This window comes from Lissotriton helveticus, chromosome 5_1 (assembly GCF_964261635.1).
Source record: "Lissotriton helveticus chromosome 5_1, aLisHel1.1, whole genome shotgun sequence".
Classification (NCBI taxonomy): Eukaryota; Metazoa; Chordata; class Amphibia; order Caudata; family Salamandridae; genus Lissotriton; species Lissotriton helveticus.
The window spans coordinates 1,346,896,965-1,346,923,661 of record NC_136065.1 but is presented as its reverse complement, the minus strand read 5'-3'; the positions used below and the strand labels follow the sequence as shown (position 1 = coordinate 1,346,923,661).

At 44.2% G+C, this 26,697-nt stretch overlaps 1 protein-coding gene across 3 annotated transcripts in view; it reads right to left on the bottom strand.

The window, feature by feature from the left end:
• The window catches only part of LOC144755389 (uncharacterized), an 890,492-nt gene that overhangs the window by 644,572 nt on the left and 219,223 nt on the right, over nucleotides 1-26,697 (bottom strand). For 2 of the 3 annotated variants that reach the window (XM_078644239.1, XM_078644237.1), the window contains exon 3: nucleotides 17,869-18,008. In XM_078644239.1, coding sequence (XP_078500365.1) covers nucleotides 17,869-18,008 — 140 coding nt within the window. The remainder of the gene's footprint in view (nucleotides 1-17,868; nucleotides 18,009-26,697) is intronic. The other variant, XM_078644238.1, reaches the window with a different exon arrangement.

Here is a 26,697-nt window from a genome sequence, read left to right as displayed (position 1 = left end):
ACGAAACAAACAAAGACGTTAGAAGACCAGACCATTGCCTATCTCCAGCTCCTCACCACCACCAGACTAGCAAAGCCAGTAGAAGCACTACAATATATAGTATTCACTTCCGACCAAAACCCAAGGAAAGCGCCAAGAAGCCAAACACTGCGCTTCACAAATGCTAAAGTAACGAAACATAACACCGCAAGACTGCTTGTGAATTTGCAAAGAATGTAGGTCTATTCCTTGGAAGCGCCAAGGTGACGGTGGGCGCATGTCAGCAGTCTGTGCCTGGGCTGTCATAGCGCACTGAAGCCTATGTGGGGGTGGGAAGGAGGGATTGAGAGACGCCAGGGGCAGTGTGGGCTGAAGACGAGTTAAGTGCACTATAAAGTAAAACAAAGGTTTGTACTGACCCTTCCCTTTGGTCAAATGGCATCTTTGGTACATAAGCATGCGCTTCATTGGCAAAAACGTATAAGAATTAAATTATTCTGAAAGGATGAGGGGAGAACATCCTCGTGCCTGCCCTCAGCTACAGTCACACTTTGATGCCGGGGTGAAGACTTCCATCAAGACAGAGGTACAAGAGGTTCTTGTTATAGGAAAACAAAGCAATGCTGGACTGAGGTCGATTCATTTATAGAAGTTTAAGACGTGTAGGCCCCGGTTATGGAAGGCTGTGTTATTTCCATGACACTTGCAATACCTCCAGTTATGGTACACATCAAATAACAACAATGTGTGCAGTAAGAACCCCACTTCCCACAGTTATCCCAGTAAACATCCGCAGGCCAGGCCTTCGGAACCTTAGCAGGGAAGAACATAACCTGAAAATGTAAGCCCTGCGGATTTTGGTGTGGAAAGCACCGTACTATGCATGTTATGCCTCATTTTGGGTTACAAAAGTATTTGGCGCTATTTGTTGCACCTGATAAATTCATATTTCTGTATCAAGGCGAGAGATATGGCGGCCGCCTCTGTGGCGACTGGAATCCGTCGATAGCAGCAGATAGCGGACAGAAGCGGGGTCTCGACATGCAAGAGAGCCTGCCAGAACAGGAAGGGCTCAGTGCCTCGAAAGTGCCGGCCTCTGGGCGCAGCTCTGAAGTGACAGTGACACAACAGCTCAATATCCACGTCTCTTCGTCCCCTCCGCTGGGGTTAATGATTGTCGATCCTTCAATCCCTGCACATTTTTATTCGTCGAGCTCACACCGTCCTAATTAATGATAACTCTTGGCTCCTCCAACTCCTTCCAGTACACAGGGCTGCTCCACTGCAGGGGCCCTCTGTGTGCCTATGGAGGGGATCCTGTGTGCGCCTGTGGAGGGGTCCTGACTGTGCCTGTCTCAGAGCCCTGTGTGCGCAACTCGGCCGGGAGTTGGTTGTGTACGCACGTGCAAAAAAAAAAAGCCGGAAGTGGCCGGCGTGAGCTGTGCAGCGGGGCTCCCATGCTTGACAGAGAGCCCCGCGGTGGCGGCCAAATGGAGGAGAGCCCCGGATTCCAAGAGGGGGCCGGGTGAATGAAGGAAGGCGGCCGAGGCCGCCAACGGCAGTGCGGGTTCCCAGGAGTCCAGGGAAGCCCCGCAGGAGAAGAAAACAACTTACTTACCTGTAACTACGGTTTTCCAGTATTGGTATCTTTCATAGATTCACATGCCTGAATCATTCCCCGTCGCCGAGGCGGGAGTCCCACGTTAATAATATATACAAAAGCAGTGCCTTAGACATTTTTTGTAGTAGGCTGACAAGACTATAGGCCCCAAAAGGCCCAAAACTTAGCAGTCTATCTACCTCATGATATGAAAAGAACTGAAAGCAGTTCCAACCCATCAGCTGTCAGCACCCTCTAGAACCTTCCCAGCAGAGGCAGTTCTCCTCAGATTTTCCCAGCACAAGTGAGAAGTATGTATCCCTAATAAAGAAGGTTCTGCCGGGAAGGAGGGTGGGTGCATGTGAATCTATGAAAGATACCAATACTGGATAACCGTAGTTACAGGTAAGTAACTTGTTTTCTTTATCCAGTATTGGGGAATCTTTCAGAGATTCACATGCCTGAATCAGAATAGCAAGCAGTAAAACCATATCTGTCGTTTGTGGAAGGTGGGAGACAAAGCGTAATTCTACATATCCCCCACTCAACCGGAAGGTTTTAGAGCACTAAAAATGTAAATATACATATATGCAGAATCCTTCTGAAAGAAAATAATCATATTCAGATAACATAGTTCATATTAAAGACAGCATTTGACAAGCAAAACATTACAGTATATCATGCATACTCTTATGTCATGAATATAATGTGAGAGACCTTTTAAAAGTCTAACCTTAATGAAGCTGCAGCACCGCTTGTCCCACTGCTGTATCATCCTGTGATGCCGACTGCAAGCAGTAATGCTTTGTAAATGTATGGACACTCTTCCATGTAGCAGCTCAGCAAATGTCCTCCAGCGTGACCCCAGCAAATAAGGCTGTTGACGCCGACATCATCCAGGTGGAATGTGCTTTATCCTTTCGGACTAAAGGTCTGTTCGCTTTTTCGTGACAGAATTGGATTACTGAGGATAACCATCTGGCTATCGTTGCTTTCGTCACGGCTTGTCCCAGCGTGACCTGACCATAAGCAATAAATAACTGGTTAGATTTTCTTATGTCTTTAGTTTTTTGAAGATAGAACTTTAGACATTGTTTCACATCAAGAGAATGCAGGGCCTTTTCTGCCGGTGTGACAGGATCCAGGAAAAAAGTATTTAACTTTACCGGCTGGTTTAAATGAAATTGAGATGGTACTTTAGGAATGAACTTTGGATTGGTTCTCAGGGTGACATAGTCCTTAGAGAAATGAAGGAAAAGCTCTGAAATCGTGAAAGCTTGAATCTCACTAACTCTCCGGGCTGAAGTGAGAGCTAGTAAAATAGCCACTTTCCAGGTTAAAAACGTTAGTTCATCCCTGTGAATAGGTTCGAAGGGCCTCCTCATTAACTGGGACAAAACGATATTGAGAACCCATTCAGGAGGTGGAGGTCGGATTGGAGGAAAAGCATGAAACAATCCTTTGAAAAATTGCTTTATCAATGAGGAAGAGCATAGTGATGGCTTGTTTGAACTTTTTCTGAATCTGGATATAGCGGCCAGATGTACTTTGATAGAAGAGAATACTAGACCTAGCGATAGCAAGTAAGGAAGGATATCCTCAGGTGGAGCCTGGAGCGGATGAATATTATTTGCTTCACACCAACAACAGAATCGTCTCCATTTAAAACGGTACGTTCTGATAGTACTCTGAGCGCGGGCTTGAGACAGAATTTCTCTACAGTCTGCAAAAATCTTGATATCCTTAAACTCTAAGAAGTCAGGAGCCAGGCGTGCAAGTGAAGCGATTGTGGATCCGGGTGTAAAATCTAACCTCCTTTCCTTGTCAACATTGAATTTGTCCGTTTGAGACAAATTGGAGGCTGCTGAGATAGCAGGAGCAGTTCTTGTAACCAGTACTGCCTCGGCCAGCGAGGAGCAATGAGGAGAAGAGTGCAATGTTACCTCTTCATCTTTTTCAGTATCCTTGGTATTAAAGGATTCAGGGGAAAAGCGTATGCATAGATTCCTGACCATCTCATGGACAGGGCATTTCCTCTTGACCCCCGTTGAGGAAATCTGCTGGCGTAGTAAAGGCATTTGCTGTTCTGTTGCGTCGTAAACAGATCTAGAGTTGGCGTGCCCCATCTCCGAAAGATCCTGTTCACCTGATCCTGTTCCACTTCCCATTCGTGGCAACCTGTGAGAGATCTGCTGAGGTTGTCGGCTAGAGAGTTTTGAACCCCTTTTACATGCTCCACTCTGAGGGTATGCCGTGTTGTATAACCCACTCCCACATCTCTTGAGCCTCCTGCGAGAGGGAGAGAGATCTCGTCCCCCCCTTGCTTGTTGATGTAAAACATGCTGGTGGTATTGTCCGTACGCACCAGCACTGAGGAATTTGCAATTCTCGGCAGGAACGCCTGCAGAGACAGAAAATGGCTCTTAACTCTAGACTGTTGATGTGTCTCTGCTGATATTGGTGAGACCATCGCCCTTGAATTTGGAGGTCCTGGAGATGACCTCCCCATCCGTCCGTGGTCAGGATGAACTCTGGAAGGGTTTGGAGAAACGTGAGGCCCGGTGACAGATTGTTTTCTTTTGACCACCGTTGAAGAGCTTGCCTCATTCTGGATGTCACCTTTATGTGATCGTCGAAAGACCCTCCTATTTGTTGCCATTGTCACTTCAATTCTTCTTGCAGCGGCCTCATCCTGAGTCTTGCCAATGGGACTAGACTGATCGCTGAAGAGCACATCCCTAGAAGAGACGCATATGTTCGGACAGAAAGTGACTTTTTTGTTGAGATTAGTCTTGCTAGTTTTTTAAGTTTGTTCTGCCGTTCCTGAGACAAGAACGCCTTGCACTGTTGGGTGTCCAGTGAAGCTCCCAGAAAGGTTAACACTTGAAGGGGTTGCAGTTGTTATTTCTTTGCATTGAGAGTGAGCCCTAGGTTTGAGAATAGACGGAGGGAGCTTTTGACCGCTTGTCTTGTAGCCTGTTTTGATGGTTCTTTGAGCAGCCAGTCGTCGAGGTATGGGAAGACTTATATTCCCTGCGACCTCAGTGCTGCAGAAACTGGGGCTAAACATTTTTTAAATAAATACTTTAAAAACCAAATTCATGGCCTTTAACGGACACACGTCTTTAAGGAAGAGTATAATGGTGGGTTTAACCACACTAGAGGAGTTGAAGCAATTTGACTACCCAGGGATAAGGCTGACCAGCACACAATCATGGGTCCCACAAATTGTAAAAAAAGCAAGCTCTCACTTCAACATGTAGGCACTGCCCCAGTCAAACCAGATCAAATCAAATTCCTTTATTCGGGTTTTAAAGAAGCAAAAACCATAAAAGTACATTCTTAAAAATAATATATAATAAGTACATCAACAATTTATAATAAATACATTTAAAAACTGAATTAATATTCACAAATTACTATGCTTACCAGCGCCAAGAGTGCAAAAATACAAGCTCAAAATGGGTAAGGCATATACAATTTTGTTATAGTACAGATAAAAAGCATGACAAATAGTTTTCATAAATTGATTCAGTGTTCCTATTTCAGATTTGAACTGTGTTTAATACAAAGTTTCAAAAATCTAGCCACATCCTTAGCAAAACACTCTGTTTCCAAATATTGGATTGCCTGGAAAGCAGGGCGAAATCGTCGCCAGCCCATGATCTTTAATATTGGAATTACCCACTGCTTCCTGAGTTCCTGATAGAATCTGCAAAATAGAACCACATGGAGTGTAGACTGCGTAGATGTTTCATCGCAAGGACAATATATTAACAGATGTGACCAGTCGTTAACTTTGGGAAAGGTGACCAGGCGACGCAATATATTCATTCTAAAACGAGTGAGCACGAACCTGTCGTGTCCACTCAAATTAAAAGTCAAATAGGGCTGTATGGTCAGGGTGGTTTGTACTAATAGAATATGTTGGACTGAGCTTTTAGATGACTCCTTAGTCAGTCGCAACTCTTCCATATGTGTCAAACATAGTTACTTAAATTATTTCCTAGAAATCTCATTAATTGATGTGGGGTTGTAATAGTACCTTGTCAAACCTAGGTCGGATAAAAAGTTTTTAACATACAGGAGCCAGGCAATCTTATCTGAGTTTTCGAGGGAAAGACAATCACTCAGGAGCTCCCTGTTAAAAACTAATTTCGTGGAGGACCTAATTCGGTGCCATAGAAGAATTGGTTGAATTTTTACCAAGTCACTGATATATGGCAAACCCAATTCCGCGTGACAGCTAAAAGTGGAGATGCCAAGCGGGACCGCTAAAAGGAACCTCAAGAAACTATTCTCTACCTTTTGTAGAGCATCCACTCTACCATAGCCCCACGCCCCAGCTTTATACATTGCCGCACTGACACATTTGGCTTGATACATTTTTATCATTACGAATGGTGCTCTTTCACCAAGCCTCTGTGCAAAGTTCACTAGTGCAATGATAGCCCTAATAAACAACAGTTTCCTGGCCTCTAATGCCTGTTTCCAGGAACACATATCATCGATTAAGATTCCAAGGTAGGGATACGCGATGGAAGTTTCCAACCTGGTGGGTTCTACATAAACACCCCGCTTTTTCTTATTTCTTACCCCAGAGGTCATAACAAAAGTTTTTTTGATATTAATCCTTAAATCCAAGTTAGCCATGGAGCTATGATACCTATTAACGGAGTGTTGGAGTTCGAGGGGAGTACGCGCTAAAATCACAGCGTTGTCCGCGTAGAGTAGAGCGGGGATTGGTCATTTTTTCACACAGGGTAGGTCCTGGCACCCCTCCAGCATCGCCTGCTCCAGTAAAAAAGTAAAGAAATTCGATTTATAGACCACTGGCTCCAGTAATTTAAGTGTACCAAGCTCAGGACATTGGAGCCACACTTTACGAGGCAGAGCTATGGGGAAATAACAATGGAGATCCCATAGTAAAAACTGAAAACTCATTTATGTGATTGGTCTTGGAGCTCCCTCGGAATGCCCCACTGTGAGAAGTTGGCCTGGTATATGATGTTCACTATTCTAGTGAACACCTTGCACCAGTCCAAACAACCCTTATGGTGATGGTTGTAAGTCAACCTTATAGACCAGCTATCCTAGTGGCAGCATGGACAGAACAGTCTTAGGCTAAAAGACTCTTGAGGGCGTGTAAAGCCAGCTGTTTTACCATATGTAACCCCTTGAATATCAAATGAAAGGACACCACACAGGATGTATATAAAATATATATGTATGTATTTAATAACACACTCCTCTGAACTCTTTATGAGATCAGAGGCCAAAGCACATAACAAGAAACTTAGTCAGAATACGTTAAGTTGCACAATTTACGGTTAGGCCCTAGGGGCGAAGCAAACCATATACTAAGAAAGTGGTATAAGTACCACATCACGAGAAAAGGAAAGGCCTAGGGCATAGGGAATCGCTGTGGCTACACTATCTGAACCTTAGTTTAGAAGTAGGAGGCCCACAGGCGGCGCGTACAGTGTCTTTACACACACGTGTGAGTGAATGTAAAGTCAATGGGAACTTAGAAGTTAGATTTAGAAGGATTTAGGACACTTCCGGTTTAGCTAGGAGGAAACAACTAAAAACCTAGACACTTGGATAGTCAATACCTTGGGAGCACCGAAGTACTCGCGTTACCTCACCCACGGACGGCGGGTGCATAGGGGTGAAGATGTGTCGGATTTCGCCATTGAAGCCTATAGAGCCTTTGAAGAAAGATGCTGCAGGCGACCAGGAGGAAGATGTCCGGGTGGATCCAAGGGTGGATCGAAGATGAAGGGGACCTGAAAGCAGAGGGGACAGAGTCTGGGTCACTAGCCAGTGACCGGGTGGAACCAGGAAGGTACCAGACGACGTCGAGGAGCAATCAGGTGCTGTCTTGAAGCTTGTCTTTGCAGCCACGCGGACTGGGAGGCGTTGACGACGACCAGGTGCCAGAGAGGAGCTGTCCCACGAAAGTTCTCGCAGACGGAGGGGTCGACTGCCGGATTAAAGTCAACAAGCCTTGGCAAAGGCAACCCACGCAGGATACAACAAAGGTCTGAGGTGATTTCCCTTTGCAGGGAAGCAAGGGGCAGTCTGGAGCAACCAGACCAGAGGGTGATTCAAAAGGATTGTCATCACAGAGGCTACTAGCCAACGGGCCAGCAACCAGACAACACGTCGAGCAGAACACAAGCAGAAGGGCCCCACGCAGAACTCGTGGAGTGCTGATCTTCGGTGCAGGTGGAGCTCAGGTTCGGGGTTTCTCAATCCCCAGTGCACAGCTTCGAGAATGCCTCAGGAGCTGCACAGTTAGCAAGTTGCAGGCTTTCCAAGATGTCCGGTCCCACATGTCTCGTCGCCTCCACGGATCTCAGCTATGCTGCAGTCGTGAAGAGAGGTCTCAGAGAGGTCTGGAAGTCTGGCTCTTGTCAGGCTCTGTGCTCGGGTTCCGGCGGGAACGTCGACAAAGCAAGCCGTTGATTTGCTGGATGGTGCCTGGTTGCCCAGGGTGGTCACTCCTTGGCCACAAGGGAGATTCTTCAGTGTTCAGCTTCAGCAGAATGTCGAAGGTCCAGAGTTTCGTGTCAAGTTTCGATTCAGGATTAATCTAAAGTCTCAGGACTCAGCTCCTACTTTTATACAAATAAAAGGGACTGGGTTACTTTCTAGGTCCCTCCAATGGGTGGGACCAGGAAGGGGGGTGGTTACACCCCCTCTCCTTTGTCCAGTTTCGCGCCAGAGCTGGGGCTGGAGTGCCCCAGCAACCGGTTTGAACTAGGGTATGCATGGAGCACCTTGTGTGCTCCAGGCAGTGTCTCATTCTATTCAGCCCTCCCTGTCCCAATACACAAAGTCCTGTCTGGGGTGGTGCTCGCACCTCCCCAGGCAGGAAAACCTATTGTCCAAATCTCCGTGACTGGAGGGACTCCCAGCAGCAGGAGGTCAGACTTGTGTCGGTGGCAGCAGCGTCCATTTTGTGACGCTGGGGCTCTGGTTAACTTTAACCGGGATAGTCAGCAGCAACATGTCTTCTCCCTCTAGAAGGGTGGAATGCTACCCCTGTCGCCAGAATTGGCGAGGGGGTAGTATTCCATAGCGTATGACACCTTACTCAACATGTTTGGATAAAGCCAAACCAAAGTTAGCATTTAACCGCGAGGATTATAATGCACTTAAGAGTATATGGTATGGCGATATCATAGAACAGCTATAAGGACATGGTTCCGAAAGCTGCAGACAGGCTCAGCTCATGCTAAAGCACCATCTCGCACATAACCAAGCACTCTGCTCCAGGATTGTTAAGGCCTGCGATAGGAGTGACTTATAGGTTACTGTGTGTCTATATATAAGGGTAGATATAGGAATACTATACCTAAGCAAGGGGTGATTACACGACCTTGCCCCAGCTGAGTGATCAGCCAGTTGTGTCAGTTTGGATGGCCAGCCAGGGGTGGCATAATACATGCTGCAGCCCCTGGTAGGCCTTGGTTGCACCTATTCCCTGGGTACCTATGGTACACTTGTACAGGGGCTGATAAGGTGAACCAATTCCCAATTGTGGATGTACCTAGAGTAGATAAAGTACATTTAGAGAGAGTGCTTCTGGGATGTGGGTCTGATCAGCAGGCCCACAGCCACATCTAAGTCGAAAACCAGAGACGCAAAAGCAAAAAGTGGGGGTGACCATAGGAAGCAGACCCTACTCTCCTACACTCACTGACACTGATGTGTCTGGATTTGGGACTGAAGGATGTCGCTCATGCAACTGATTTTAGGCCCCTTGCTTACTGAATCCGTATTTGGTCAAACAACTCTCCATTACCTCTGAAAGAATCACTACTTAATGTACTATCACTCGACCCTAGGGGTAATATATAGTGGCTTAACTTCATTAAGGACTGGTTGGATAGACTGGGTATGAGTGATCTCTGGACAAATCCCAGTAGCATTCAAAAAATAATCTTGCCCATCCTTAAAAAGAGATACTGGCTTTACGTAAAGGATAAGTGGTTAAACAAAGGAACAGCAGTGGAGCTGACAAGCAGGTTCTTGAGTTTTAAAGATAACATGCATCACGAAGAATTTCTGAACCGTATAAAACCCCCATTAGCTAAATCTCTATATTTAAATTTTAGTTACAGCATTGTACCAGTTTTTGTAGAAACTGGAGGGTCACTAATATATTGCCGATCTGTCCTGTAGGTAAGGGTGAACAGGAAACTTAAGAAAACATTTTATTCTTTTGTCCCAAGTACATACAGATCAGAAGAACTTGGTTAATACCGATCTGTCGGATCTGAGCCGCAAATCGTTTGAAAGAAGTCATTACGATATTAAAAAGTGATTGTACAGAGATTTTAACTTTTGCTGTCTAGATATCTGTTATATGTTAGAGGACTAAGAACTAGGACATTGAATCCAGTGAGTAATAATCGAACCATTCACAAAGTACTGTACGCCCTTGTTTTCAAGTTTCACCTATTTGTTCAAGAATAGTCTGAGAGATTTTTATTAGTTTTTAGAAGTGGAGTTTTTGGGAAATCTTAATTCCTAGACAAACTAATTCCATTCCTACAATGAAACTTTTATGCAAGTAAACAAACTGATTAAATATTGCACATGGCACTTTATTAAGCTCTTTATTGACACCAACATAATCTGTAACATGAATTTTGGACACAGCCTTCAACAAGTAAGGCCTTAAGCAATAGGTGAATTACTCCTAAGTGCTCCTGTTGTGGAAGTATTCATGTTTTTTAACATTGTATTATTATTTTTAGAATGGGCGAGATTTTAATTACTGGTAGAACTAATTCATTCTAGTGATAAAATGTTCTTCCTGTATTCAGAATGATGAAATATTGCACACAGCACTTTATTTAACACGACAGCGTACATAACACATCATGCACATCAATATAGTTGTGATATGAACTTTGGACATACAATTACATCGAGTATTATCTTAACGGGTTGGCAAATTCCTTAATTGAATTGCATGAAAATACTTACGTTCCAAAAATATTATTGTTTTATAAGGGGCGACTAGATATTATTAACTGTTTTTCTATGATTTGTTGTGCTTTTATGATTTTTATACAAAATCGAATAAAGGTATTTCTACTACTACTAATCGTGCGGGTACTTCCACTCAACACCCCCGATAGTGGCCCTCCTTGCTGTAATTGAAGCGCTAATAGGATTGATTTCAGATTTACTAGGGTTCCTCTCGCCCCTTGCATGCCCTAGTGATTGGGAAGGAGAAAACTGTTATTGCTACCCACATGAGGTAAATAAATATTGAGAGGGGGGAGCGTTATTGGCGTTGACACTTTACTTAAAATATTTGCCAAATTATCACAAATAGACCCCATCATTTTCCCTATTTTGCCCACGGCTTTCTCCAACCTGGCAATTTGCACATTGAGGGCTGAATAAATTACTTACCTGTGACTAGAATTCAGCAGCTTTGGTGTCTTTCATAGATTGACATTCTTGAATTACCTCCCAATGTCAGAATGGGAGCCCACAGTAGACCATGTTATTATGGCAGTATACCAATATAGCAACTATCATTGAAAACAAGTTAACAATCATCAATAGATCATTTCCAGTCCATCCACCTCCCTATATACCTGTCTATAGTCCAGCCAATTAACGGAGGAACTAAGGTTTCAAACCCTCTTCAGAGGCTCCAACTGGCAGATTTTCATAGCTGGTAAATAATGATGCATTACCCTTATTACTAGGAAGAAAGGAGGGCACATGCCCACATATGAATGATGCCAATTCTGCAGAACTGCAGTAAGAGGTAAGTAACATTTTCTTCTGAAAAACTGGATCATTCACACTTTTGAAGTATGATTAATAAAGCAATATCTAAAACATAACTTAGACAGCACGAGGCTTAACATGAGACAGGTTGAGCTGCATCTTTAATCTCCGTGAAAGATTTGACATCCAGGTAGTAATGTCTTGCGATGGTGTGGGTCAAAGAACGGGTTACTGCTCTGCGGGTGCCCAACAGACGTACTCGGATCAAGAAATGGTTTTATATCCTCTTTGTTTATAGACTGCACTACATTCAGTAAAGATAGCATTTTGAAAGATTGCATTTTTAAAAATGTGTTCAGAAGATCTTGGATGGGACTGCTTTCTTCATTTTTTGAGAACAAGGAAGAATCTTGAATAAAATCCCTGGTTCTTTTCACGTCCTGGCACTGGTTGTGTAGAATTATTGAGAAGCAGCTCTTTTTATTTCTTGTTTTGGCGTCTCTAAGTGGTTGTGTTTTTCCTTGATTGGAGGCACAGTTGGTGGCATTGTTTTATATTCTATTGTGAGTCAATACTGAAATATGTTTAATACCTGTTGTTAGGGTTCACCAGGCAGGTATTTATGCCCTTACTTTTTCTCCCACGGGCACGCAAGTTGAGGGTAGTGGGCTGTCTTGTAAGTTAGATTTTTCGTCCTTGTTCTTGGCCCCTGTTGGCGATGCATATATACTCAACAAAGACGCCCCAATATGCCCATGGAACAAGGAGACAAAGTGTCCCCTACTTACTACTTTTGAAGGTGCAGCAGGACTACATCAGAGATCCTCAAGCTTTTCTGGTCTATTGGCACATGTGGTTGACGCTTCTTTTCCTCCTTTCGGTCATGTGTACATCACCCTCCCTGATATCTCCCAAATTGGTAGAGCAAGGGTTAGCGGTATAATCCACCATGTGATAGTAGAGTAGATAAGTGGTGAATGCCTGCCGCGTCTTCTTTTTTAGAGCGCGTATTCATTGTGAGACTTTGCAGTGAGGAGTACAGGCAGACCCTTCTCTCTGCAAGTGTATTGGATTTTGTGAGATATGTTGTTGGGATGCACTACTTGACATAATGTCCCTTATTATGGTTTAGGAGAGCACGCAGAGCATGAATATATACCTTTTGTCAGTCATTGAGACCAGCAATGCTTGAGGATCTAATATGTAGTCCTGCTGCTCTGCAGGAACATATTCTTCAAGGAAGGCACAGCGGGTCCTAGCAACAACTGCCCGTTCTACTTCTACATAATTGTACAGTATTGTATTAACTATATGTAATGTTATGTATGGCTGTGGTAAAGGGCCACTAGCAGGAAAAACTGGATTCAAATCCAGTAATTCACAGCTATGATGTAGCAATAGTTGTTAACAAAAGCTGAAACCCACTGTTACTAGGTCATAAAGGAATTCCAGGTTGCTCTGGCAGGGCTTTCACAGAGTCTGTCAGAAAAGTTCTGGAAACCAGGGTGCTCAGCTGCTGGAGAAGAGGGCACAAACAGTGGTGGGGATGGGTGACAGGACGTCATGCACTTTAAACATTTTAAACATCGAAGAAAGGCCATGTTATGTATGACTCCTCCATTACTCTTCTGCCCCATGTAGTATTTGAAATCAAATGATTTTGGGGGCCATACATAACATAAAATTATAATAGGTAAAAAGTGAAATACGCTCCATCCACCTACAGCTCTACCTGTGTCATAGTTTTCCTCTGCCTTCTATGCCAGCTGCAAGCTCCATAATAACTAGCCAACCTTCCATTCTCTTACTTACCTGCAGCTCAAATGTATCATATATTCAGCGATCACAAGTCACAACAGTACTTACCACCAAGATAAGTGTTGTAACCTGAGCATGTTTATCAAACTTTATAAAGTGGTACGATCCATTCCCCCCCCCTGCCCCAGCCACTTGGTATCTTCCCCCCAGTCATCCTTGGAATGCGACTTATTCCTGTCAATGTGGAGAGCAGGGTGACATCAATAAAGATGAGTTAACTTACCTTTGGTTCACGAGTCTTCATTACAACACTGGCGACGAGGCGAAGAACCTGGCGCAGGGGGCCCAGCTGTCACCTCCCCTTTCAGTACTCTCTCCAACCGGTGCTCAAGTAATGCTGTGAAGTTCGTGCTTGGAACAGATGAGGAGAAAAGTTCCATTGGTGATCTCTGTTCGACGGACTAGTAGCCTAAGGATTCAGGAAGGTCTGTCATCTTGTGATTTCGGGAGATTTAATTGAAGCAGAAGCCGTGATTAAGGTCAGTCACGTCCATCTATAAGTGCCCTCAACAGACATTGCAGCTGTCGAGATGGCGGAATGACAGTCGGCGCGGTGCTACACTGATTTATGAGGTACCAGCTAAGCCGAGAGACCTTAGAGATCTGTGCCGTGAGTAAATGAAGGCATAAGGAGTGCGTGACAAACTCCAGCCAGCGCAGTAAGAAGGAGTGAATGCGAAGTGATAAATTAGAAATATCAATTTAAACGGGTCAGCATAATAATGTAAATGCTATAATAAGAAAGAGACCCTTTGACTGACTGGAACGTGTATACTTGCTAACATCTTTAAATTGGGTGGCGTGATATCAGCGGGCTGTGAGGAGACGAAGTGCAGCTTTGAGAGACGCTTTTGGTGTTCCTGAAACTCAAGAGTAAACAGGCTTTAAGTTAAAGAAAAAAAAATATATATATATATATTTAAATATATATATATTGTGTGCTTCAGTAAAGCATTTCTCGTGAGGAAGAGAGGAGCGCGCAGGCATTCACTGAAGTGATTAATTACCGGCGGCGGCACTGTCAGGTTCTCAGTGAGGCGTGAAACTCCTCTCAGCTGTTCCCGCCTCAAGCGCGGGTGCGATGATGTGAGGAAACCACAGAAGGGCGCATGGCATAGTGACGGCGATGCAAGTGATTAATAGGAAATAAAGACTTTCAACTGGAACATAAGACATTTAGGCTTTGAGAGTGAGAAGCGCAATTGAAATTTGAGGCGGAGTGTAACGGCAAGAGAAATTTCGAGCCTATTAGCATCTTTCATTTCCTACGCTGATAGGCACAGCTGTTCGGAGTTGAAGAGAAGGTTGCGCATGTAAAAAAAAAAAAAACTAATATGTGAACTGTTCCTCGCGCTGACAGGCACAGCATTGTAAAGTCTATAAACCTGTTAGTTGTGACAGCCTGCAGAACATTAATATGGATTGTGGTGTTATTAATATTCATACCATTTTTACAAGTTGCAGGCGGAAGTAAAGGAAGTAAAGCCATTATGATAATTGTGGGGAAGGAATTATCACTTAGAAATTCCACATCATTGAATGCATGGTAGAATATGTGCAGATTTCATACTGTTGAAATATCTTAAGTGAATCTATACCTGTGATCTAGTGCCCTCACGTGTCCTGTGGTGCTCAAGTCAGGAGTTGACGTCGAGCATTTTACCAACTGCAGGTCATCGGCATCAAGTCAGGAACCTACTTAAATTGTTGTAGTTCATAGCTGTGGTATTTTGTTGGTTATTTCACAAGCAAAGTTTCTCGCATGCTTCACCATAATTAGAATTTCCTAAGTGAAAATACGTCCATGTTTATATCCAAGCTCTGAGATCATCTGTGCTTACTGTGTGCGGTTTTACAAGCATTAAGTAGCTCTAACCTACCATTTCCTGAAGTGCATTGCTACCCGTCCATGCAGTGTATTACTAAGGGGAAAAAGGGTACTACCGTAAATCCTATAGTGCGCCGTGCAATGTTCTAACAGTGTATACATGGTACATGCGTGATAGATGTGAGATTGTCCATTTGCACAACAGTCAAATCAGAATTATAAGTGCAACCTCCTGACTGCAGAGGGGGTGCACTGAGGTAGTGGATATAATCAGTTCATGTAAGGGTTTTGGGAGGGGTGAACATTGTAATGGTGACAACTGTGCGTTAGTAATCCAATTTAATTAAATTGTACTTCTGTGACCTTCCACTAAGCAGCGAAGGCATAGGGGAACCCCTCCATCAGCTTCAGGGTACTGTGTAAGGACACCTGCAGTTTTCCTAGCTTCAGGTGTAAGTAGTATTTTTGCTCAAGGTCCTAGGTCATAAGCGGTTCTCCCCTACCATTAGTATTGTTGTTTCACCTTGTCACAGGAAGTTCATTTACCGTTCCTGGGTGACGGTCTTCCCCTCTACATAACTTAGTTCCCTGTCTTCTGTAAGTAAATATTTCTAATATCTGAGCATCTGTAAGGACCTTAAAGGTTCCTTTTCACTCCTTTCTAGTGCAGTGGTGCTTCCAGCTGCTAATCTTCCACATGGCGGCTTCATCTATGAACCCCCCCCCCCCTCCTTCCTAAATGACATCGGCGATCCAGATATACACTGGAAGGATTGGATCAATTTGTTTGACTCATATCTAATAGCCATAGGGGGGGGGGGAAATTCTCAGTGGTGCGGAAGCAACATGTTTTGCTTCATAATCTAGGAGTGCAAGGGAGGAAAATATATGACACTCTTCCAAACCCAGCATTGGAAGACGACGAGTTAGATTCAGATGTCTTCAAAATTACAATGATTAAACTAGAGACTCATTTTGGGGACAAGGTTAACGTTGTGCTTGAGCGTCACAAGTTCTTTTCACGGGTGCAGGCAAAGGGTGAATCCATAACTAATTACATTGCCGCCCTCCGAGGTCTCACACAGCTGTGTGAGTTTGGGGAGTTGAACGATTCCCTCATTAGGGACCAAATGGTGAGGTGCACCCACAACCCAAAGATAAAAGAAAAACTTCTGGCAAAGAATCCCTCGTTTAGGGAAGCGGTGGCCATCGCCCACTCCATTGAGCACACCGCAAAATGCATCCAGGAGATGGACCAACCTAAAGAATCCATGGGTTGTGTGAATAAAATCAAAGGGTTGGTGTTGGAAGATAAAAGAGAAGGAGAAGGTAAGAAGATCAAATCTAAAGAGGTAAAGAGTGATAAGCCCTTTAATGTCACAGAAGGGTTGAAATGCTTCAGGTGCGGAAGCAATAATCATCTTGCTAATAGCATGCATTGTACGGCTCGAAATTCTATGTGTATGAAGTGTAACAGAAGGGGCCACTTCACAAGGGTGTGTAAGGAAGGGGAGAGGAGTCAAGTAAGAATGGTACAAAGCGAAGAGGTACAGGATCCAAACTATGTGTTCTAATAACCTTTTTCTACCTGTTCTAGGGTGAGGTACCTTGCATACAGATTGTAAATGAGGGTGGGGAGGTCCTTGTTTTTTTGACCAGGGTCATATCCTCCTTAGCCTCTCCAACCGCCCCTTGAGGTGTTGTGGTATTAGGGTCCTCATCCCTGCGTGTTACTGTTATTTAGTGCCAGTTCCCCCCCCCTTGTCTTCCCTTTCCTCTTCCTCTCTTTTCCATCCCTCTTTCTTTTCGGATCAAGGGAGATGTGTTGTAATTTAAGCTGGTATGGTAAATGCTGTGTTGGGTCAAAGGGAGATGTGTTGTAACCTGAGCATGTTTATCAAACTGTATAAAGTGGTACGATCCATTCCCCCCCCCCCCCCTGCCCCAGCCACTTGGTATCTTCCCCCCAGTCATCCTTGGAATGCGACTTATTCCTGTCAGTGTGGAGAGCAGGGTGACATCAATAAAGATGAGTTAACTTACCTTTGGTTCACGAGTCTTCATTATAACAATAAGCTATACACAAACAGGCAACTGAAAATATTGGTCAAAACACACTTTATAAATCAAACACAGCTCACATGTACCATATAATCCGTTAGCTCAGGAGTCCCAACAGCATTTATCACTAAGCAGAAACAATGCAAGATTTTCAGCATCTGACATGCTTCCGCATCCAGCAAAAAACTTCACTTTGTTCTTTATGGCTCTATGTAGACATTTATTGTTATGTCATGCTTAGAGTTGATGCATAACTTTACCTTAAGGAATTAGCCCTACCAGTAAAATATGGTTTCAAACATTCACCATTACAGCTTACACAGATACATTCACTAAGCCTTGTAAACAACAACAGCATGAACCTCAATGGAGATCATCACGCAAAACTAAGAATACATTTAACAAAATCTACGAATTTCTGGTCTGCATTTAAAGGCATGGTAGGCATAGAAAAGAGACAGTGCAACCAGGCTATATTGGTGACAGACAGAGCACTAGGCAAATGCCACTGACATAACAATTCATCTTCATTTTATACAACTATTTTGGGTCGGCTTATAAAGGCAATATGTACAATCTGAAGTTTACTATGATTAGCAGCCTTTTTGCTACAAAAGCTTGATTGCAACCAATATGCGAGTCTAAAGGACTAAGAATGTAGGAGCTACTATGGTGAAGAAGATTGACTTTATCACTGAAATGCAATCCAAATGGTCTTTATGTCTTCAAAAAATATGGACTTGGATAAAAAGGCAATATCTGCCTGCATGGTCTCAACTGTGCCATCCATCTACACAGTGCAGTTATTCATGCTCACCTTTCAGCAGACAATCGCTTTCATCTTCGTCGGTGCTGGATACTTCAGCAGAAATCTCCCAAGATGTCAAGGATACGTCCAGACTGGAACCTGCATCTTCCAGAAGTGAGGACTCTGCTGTCTGAATGCTGAGAACCAGACTCAGAAGTTATAGTATTAATATAAGGTGTAATATATGAGTGCATGCAAAAACCTTCATAAAACATGCCTGTATTCCATTGTATTTATGATTTCACTAATCGTCTGTAATAAGACACGGATAGCAATACTCCAGTGTAACAACTTAGTACAGTCTTCAAATGGCAAATAATTTTTGTGAGAAGCAAACACATAAAACACTCAATAGCAAAAGATTGCACAGGACATAGGTATTAATGTGTAAAATGGCAAGTTAGACGAACACAAAATATGTTTAGAAAAAGGGATTGCTATTCTATGGCATGTGGAAATTTCGTTGAACATTTTAGCTACATTTTATGTAGAAATGTCCATGAAAACATCTGGAGAAAAGTAAGTATATTTTTCCTCATTGCATTGGCATTTCCACATTCCGCATAATTCTGTAGAAAGTCCCAAATGACTTTCTAAAGAACACTATAAAATGTCAGAAATAAAGATGTGCTACTTCATTGATAAATGTTCCAGATATGGAACACCCACTCATTTTGAAGTGATGCTCACAGATTTTTCAGGAGTGAAAAAATGCACTTTCTGCTTGATAGACTTCCTACAAGAATCCCTAAAACAAATAACATATGAAATTCATAGGACAGGAAGCTCCCATTTATCAGGGCCAATAACAAAGGAAAAAGTTATTTTCCCTCGGTAACGCCTTGTCTGGTAGAGACTCTATCTAACCGCAGATTCCTCACCTTTTGAATATCCCAGGCATCAGACTGGATCTGAAATTTGATGTAGCAATGTTCTCCAGCATCGACTGGTGGTGTTGTATGATGTCCTTATTCCACGTGCACTTCCATCTCATGAGGTTGTGATGTTGGTTCCCCTACATATACCTCACCTGTCCATGTTGGCATCAGTTTCTATATATCCTGCGCTCATTCCAGCAGATGTGGAGCCTTAAACTCATTTTCAGTATACATGTTAGGTAAACATTTTTTGTGTGCAGAAATTCTGCATCATAAATGTTTATCCACATAACCTCTACGTGACATCCCTTCCACAGAATGGGAAGGTGGGAGGCCTAGGGAGGAATTTGCTGTTAGATAAAGTCTCTAGGCATTACTGAAGGTGAGTAACTTGTTCTACTCATACAGACTTGCAACCGCCGATTCCTCACCTTTTAAAGCGATACCACCTTAGTACCTCTCAGATGGTGGGTCTGTGGAAATGACTCGCACTAGAAAATCTTGCAGAACAGACAGGGCAAAATGCCCTTCTCTCCCGACTTGGCCATCTAAACAATAATGTTTGGTGAACATATGCAAAGCTGCCCTTGTTGCAGCCCTGCATATGTCTAACACTGGTACTCTTCAAGCCAAAGTTGTAGTAGCAGCCTTTGGCCTAGTTGAATGTGCATGCAGTCCTTCTGGAGGCTGTTTCTTGGCTAGACTATAACAAATCTTCAAGTATAAGACAATCCACCTACACATTCTTCTGTTTTGTACTGCAGTCCCCATTTTTACTCCTGAGAATCCAACAAGAAGTTGCTCATCCTTTTGAAATTCCCTAGTTCTCTCTAAATAAAACTAAGAGTTCTCTTGGGATCAAGATGTAAACGTTCCTCTTCCTTTTAAGGATGAGGTGGTGCTTAAAAGGATGATGGACAGACCCACATAAAAGGTGTAACTACTTTAGGAATGAATGATACTCTTGTTCTAAGGCCTGCTAGATATCGTCAGGTGAGTTTGTCTGCTCTGGCATTTAAAGATCCCACCAGGTGTTTGCCCTGATTGCTCAGTCACTTCCAGAGATGAAGAGCTTCCAGACACAGAACCCATAAACCCACTCCGCTCTGTTTGTTGCAATACCACATAGCTGTCCTATTGTGCATGAGTACTTGCACTCGTCACCCTCAGATCCTTGGAAGAAAAGATTTTAAGTAAGGCTAATCGGATTACCTGAAGCTCCAACAAATTTTATGTGAAGATGAGTTTCCACCAGAGGTCAAAGTCCTCTGACGCCAGGTCTCCCAAATGACCTACCCAACCCAGTAAAGACACATCCATCACTAAGGTCAGTTCTGGGTGGTGCAATGAAAGGGTTCTGCCTTAGTTCAATTCAGGCTAGTAACCACCACAGCAAGGTCTGTAGCATCCTCCTCTGACACCTGGATGAAATCGGAAAGATTTCCTTGGTGTAGAGCCCACTGAGACTTCAAGTTCCACTGCAGAGCCCGTATATGCCCCATGGAATGGTCCATAAGCAAAATGCAGGAGGCCACGAGACTCAGCAGTCTCAGAGCCACTCTCACCGAGATTCAGGCTGCAGGCTGAAACATTAGGATCATATCCTGAATATCCTGGTCTCAACAAGGCAGAAGTACAGCTCAAAATTAACATAGTGGCCAGTATAGCTCTGATAAAATGGAGTCCTTGCAAAGGAGTCAGGTGCAAATTCAGCACATTGATGATAAAACCCAAATACATCAATGAGTAAGCTGTCATCTGGAGATGGTTTGCAACTACCTGAGGCAAATCCGACTTCCACAGCCAGTCGCCAAGGTACGGGAAGACTGGTATTCCCATCCTCCACAGATGTGCTGCAACCACCAACATCAACTTAGTGAAAACCCGAAGTGCACTGGTCAGCCCGAAAGGGAGTACGGAGAAGTAAAAATGCTCCTGTCTACTGTACCATTCTGCAGTCTATGAGACTGCAGAATGGGAATATGAAAATACACGTCCAGCAGATCCAACACTATCATCCAGTCTCCTGGAACCAAAGCACATAGAACTTGGGCCAACATGAGCATTTTGAACTTGTCCTTCCTCAAAAAGAAGTTTAGGGTTCAAAGATCTAAAATGGGGTGAAGATCCCCATTCTCTTTTGGTATTAGAAAATAACAGGAGTGACAACCAGTCCGTACTTCTATTGCCCATTTCTCCAACAGAGCCTCAATTTCTGTCTGAAGAATTGACAAGTGGTCCACCAAAAAAATTGTGGTGGTGCTGTTGTGTCCAGAAGAAACATTTCAAAGGGTAGGGAGTTACCTTGTCCCATGGTCTTGAGCATTCAGGAATCTTAAGTTTTGCTCCTCACAGGCTGGAAAGTAGGTGATATGGCCCCTCGAGGCCAATCGTGAGGCAACACAGTCAACCTAGAGAGGCTTTAAAGATGTTGCCTTTGGGGGAGCAGTCGTTTGGGCAGATTGTTGTGTTTGGGTAGCTGCACGATGTCTACCTGCTCCTCAACCACATCCTCTAAATGCCTGGTTGGACTGCTGCACTATTGGTATGTACCATCTCTGTCTCTGAAGCCACCCTCTACCAAAAGGAGTGCTGTTGCTGTAACAACTGACGCACTGGAATTGTCAATCCTAAAGAATGAGCAGTTGCTTTGCTTTCCTTTAATATCTCAAGGGCACTATCTGTTTTCTCTCCAAACAGCCCAGAGCAATCAAATGGCATATTCATCAAAGAATGCTGATCATCCGTTAAGAAACCAGTCGTATGGATCCAAGCATGCCTCCTTATCACTAAACTGGTCCCCAAAACTCTATCCAAACAACCTATTGTATCTAATCAATTGAACATTTTGCAACATCTTGTCCATTCAAAACCTATTTTGCTAAATATTCCTAGTATCCTCTGGAATAGCTGGTAAAACATCAGCAATTCTGTACCGCAAAGCGGGAGAATATCTTCCCAACAAACGGGAAGTATTTACAGAGCGTAACGTCAAACTCGTTGAAGTAAAAAACCTTCTTCGCATATGTTTCCATCTTCTTAGACTTGCTATCAGGTGGTGTGGATGGATTTGGATTAGCTCGACTTGCAGAAGCTTGACCAATTAAACTCTCTAGAGCTGGATGTTATAGGACAAAATCTGGATCTCCCAGTGCTGATTGATTTCTCCTCACAACGTGTCTGTTTATTGAAGGGTAAGATCCAGGCTTTGCCCAATTGCCCATTAGAACATACGTTAAAGCCTCATAAACGGAAGCAAAGGCTCCTGTGAAGTTTGTGGTGGATCCAGAATTTCCACCAGTAAAGCCGTTTTAACCTCATGTGTAGGTAAAACCAAATCAAGTGTTTTTGCTTATTTATGAAATACAGTAAGAAAACAAGTTACCTTCCTGTAACTTTGGTTCCCCAGTATTGGTAACTTTCATAGATTCCCATGGCTTGTATCATTCCCCGCCGTCGGAATGGGAGTCTCGGTAACAAAAATACCAGCAGTAGGTACAAAAGAGAATGAAAAAGGCCTAGGCCTCATTCAATTTTGTAGCATATCCACCAGTTTTGTAAAAGAGACCAAAACTAAGACTCAGCCAATCAGAGGAGCCTCACCCCATAGAACCTCCTGAAGGAACCTCAGAGCGTCAGATTTTCGTAGCTGTTGTGTAACAGTAACCACATCTGCTGTAGGCTGAGCTTTGCCAGGGGAGGAGGGTGGGCACATGGGAATCTATGAAAGTTACCAATACTGGGGAACCAAAGTTACAGGTAATTAACTTGTTTTCTTTCCCCAGTATTGGAACTTTCATAGATTCCCATAGCTTGTATCAGAGTGGCCAGCAGTAAGAAATAAAGCACATTTTGTGTTATAAAAAGAAACATGATTGCCTCTGTACCATCATGAAAGCAGAAGTAAATTATATACTGAAATAACAAACAGTAAACACAAAATGTGCATAAAAAGGGAAGGAGGGATAGTAGGGAAAGCTCACTAATAAGTGGAAGAGGTTCCTCAGGACAGCCTAGCCCACAGCTTTGTCTTCCTGTGTCAAGGATTCCAAGCAGTAATGCTTCGTGAAGGTGTGCACGCTGCTCCAAGTCGCAGCTCTGCAAATGTCTCTGACGTGTACTCCCGCGAAGAGAGCTGTAGATGAAGCCACGGATCTTGTGGAGTGTGCTCTAATCCTGCTGTCCAGTGGCTTACCCGCTGTAGAGTGGCAATATAGAATAGCACTGGAAATCCATTGTGCAATACTTTGCTTTGAAAGTGGAAGGCCCTTGCGAGGACCACCAAAAGCAATGAATAATTGTGAATATTTACGAAACCCTTTGGTGCGATCCAAATAAAATGTCAAGCACCTCTGCACATCCAGAAAATGAAGTGACCTCTCCGCTGGTGTGGAAGGTTGAGGAAAGAAAGACTTGAGAATCACCGGTTCATTTAGGTGAAAGTCTGAAGGCACTTTAGGTATGAACCTTGGGTTAATCAAAATCACAGTATTTCTCTTGAATTGGAGAAAAGGTTCCTGTATTGTGAGAGCTTGCAATTCCACAATGCGTCTCGCCGATGTGAGGGCAAGCAGGAGAGCCAACTTTCATGAAAGAAATGTTATGTCTGTACAATGAATTGGTTCGAAGGGATCATTCATGAGCTGTGCGAGAACTAAATTCAAATGCCATGTAGGAGGCGGAGGTCTCACTGGGGGTAGACTCGAAACAAGCCCTTGAGAAATTGTTTAATTATTCTTGAAGACCAGAGAGAAGGTCCAGATGCCGAGCATCTGTAGCGAGAAATCGCTGCCAAGTGAACTTTTATGGATGAATGAGCCAATCCTGTCTTAGCCAAAGACAAAAGATAAGGTAGAAGCTGATGAGGCTGAGAAGAGAAAGGGTCAACACTTTCCTTCCGGCACCAAATGCAAAATCTTTTCCATTTTAAATGGTAAGTTTTATTAGTGGAAGGAGCTCTAGCTTGAGATAGAACTTCTCTTATTTCATTTGAGATGGAAAGATTCATGATTTCTCGCTACTCAGGCGCCATGCAGTCAGGTGTAATGACTCTGGATCCGGGTGCCAAATCTGTCCGTGGGACATCTTGAGAAGATCCGGAATCGTCCGCAAAGGAAGAGGAGGGACGAGTGACAGAAGGTGAAGTTCTGTGAAACAGAACTGTCTCGGCCAAGCAGGATCTATCAAGATCATCTTGCACGGTTCCGTTTTGATCTTCCTGATTAGCCTGGGAATAATTGGAATGGGGGAAAGGCGTGCACAAATGCTCTTGACCAAGCTATCGAAAGCTCATTCCCTAATGACCCTCGATGGTGAAGCCTGCTTGCGTAAGACTGGCATTTTTTGTTGGTCGGGGTGGCAAATAGATCTATTGAGGGTTTGCCCCACCGTTGAAAAATCTCTTCCAAGACCACTTGGTTCAGTTCCCATTTGTGACTGACTGATGATAGCCTGCTGAGTCTGTCTGCCTTTTCGTTTAGGACTCCTGGTAGATGTTCTGCCTGCAGTGATATTCAGTGAAGAATAGTCTATTCCCAAATCTCCTGGGCCTCCTGAGACAACGGAAGAGACCTGGTACCCCCTTCCTTGTTTATGTAGATCATGGCCGTGGTGTTTTCCGTTCGGATGAGAACCTCCGACTCCTGCAGTCGAGGAAGAAATGCTTGAAGTGCTAGCCTGATAGCCCTGAGTTCTAGGAGGTTGATGTGAAGAAGACGGTGCTGGGGCAACCAATGCCCGCGGACATGAAGATCCTGAAGGACCGCACCCCAGCCGTCCAGTGACGCATCCGTTGTCACCACTTGAGGAGACGGATTGCCTACGAAGGATAGACCTTGGAAAAGGTTTTTCTGTCTTGTCCACCACAAGGCCGCTCTTTTCATTGCGAAAGTAATCGTCACCTTGTCGTCGAATGAGCCTCCACTGTTTGTCTAGCTGCTCTTGAAGAGGCCGCAACTGCAATCTGCAGTGAGGGATTAGAGGGATGCATGAGGAGATCACCCCCAGAAGGGATTTGTAATGGCGTACTGAAAGACACCTTCTTCTTCTCAAGAGCAGCGCCATGGTTCGCAGTTTTTCCTGCCTTTCTAAGGATGGGAAAGCCTTGCTGAGATTTGAGTCCAAGATGGCCCCCAGGAAACGCGCTGTCCTGGACGGAATCAGAGATGATTTTTCCTTGTTGAGAGTAAGACCCAAATTCTAGAATAGGTTTGTACATGCGTTGACTGCTTCCCTCGCAGCCTCCCTGGACGGGCCCTTCAGAAACCAATCGTCCAGTTATGGGAAGACCTGAAAGTGATGTTTCCGTAGGAAAGCTGACACCAGTGCCAGCACCTTGGTAAAGATTCTTGGGGCAGAGCGAAGTCCGAGGGGTAAAACCCTGCATTGAAAGTGGCTCTTGGCTACTGCAAATGGTAGAAACCTCCTGTGTGCAGGGTGAATGGGTATGGGAAAATATGCATTTTCGAGATCGAGAGTGGCCATGAAATCCCCCGGATTGACGAGACGTAATATATCCTGAAGGGAAACCATCTGAAAGGATTGGGAAATGAGATAGGTGTTTAGCTCCCTGAGGTCTAAAATAGGGCACCATTTCTCCAGCGTCTTCTTCACCAGGAAGAACCTGGAATAGGATCCTTTCCCTCTTTGAGATAAGGGAACCAGCTCCACAGCTCCCTTCAGGAGCATCTGATGAACTTCAAGCTGCAAGAGACGCAGATGTTTTGATGGATTGGCAGCAGGGGGTTTGGAAGGTGGGATTTGAGTGAATTCCAAGGTATGACTCTTTCGAATTATGTTGAGCACCCAACGGTCTGATGTTATCTGAGACCAGTTGCGGAGGTATTGTGACACCCTGCCTCCTACAGATGTTATCATGAAGGTGGGCACAGCAGGCAGAGCCAGAACGCTGCTATTGTCTCTTGGACGTATCACGTCCCTGGCGGTTCTGTTTTACTCTGGTATTCGATCTAGAGAAAGTCGAGGCTTGACTTTGTTTTTGATGATAGGGCTGACGATACTGTTGTGACGCTGATCCATATGACAAGTACCTTTGCTGCTGGTATGAGCCTCTGTATGACGTGGTACTCCTGCCCCTGGCACCCCTGAAAGAATTTTCTTGGCCTCACCTTTTGCCTCTTGTGGAAGTTGATCCAAAGAAGGTGAAAGGTCACACCACAATTGGCGATCATACCTGCCCAATATCGCCAGAGCATTTGCCGCTCGCACCAGAAGGCTAGCCATTGACGAGAACCTCTTTCCAGCGATATCAAGATGCCTGCCCTCCTTATCAGGAGGAGTTGTAAGGGGTGCCGAAGGGTTGCGGGACTTCCTCTGTGCCGCCTGTGATATCACAGAATCCGGTTTATGTTGCCCAGTCAAGGACGCTGGACCATCTTCAGGTGCCTTATATTTCTTTTCCAGGCGTGGCAGGACTGGAATAACAGTAGCCGGGTTTTTCATAGCCTTAATACCCTCAACCCACACATACTCCACAATGGGTACAGATAGGGTCACCTTCCTATAGGGCTCTTTAAAGTCATAGAGAAAACACTCCGTCTGTACGGAAGGCATAGGCAGCTTGAACCGGCTTGATGCTCTTCCCATCAGCTTATGGAAACCCCCGATATCCGCTGGGGGAGAATCCACCGGATCTGGATTAGGCGATGCGGGATCCGGGATCACATACTCATCCCATTCTAAGCCTTGATTAGGCCTGTTATCAATATTCTGATCCTCATCCGAGGAATCATCCTGTATGTCCGGTAGTGTTGAAGGAATATTCAAAGCAGGTGTTGGAGGCTGAGAGAACACCTGAGTTGGCAACACTGGAGAAATCATCAATGGAGTTGTAGGGGCAGTCGTAGTTTGAACTGGCGGGACAGACTCTGCCTGAGTCGTTACTTGAGAGGACCTGTTTTTATAGTCCTGCAGCAAACTATGGAGATAAGTCAAAAGTGAG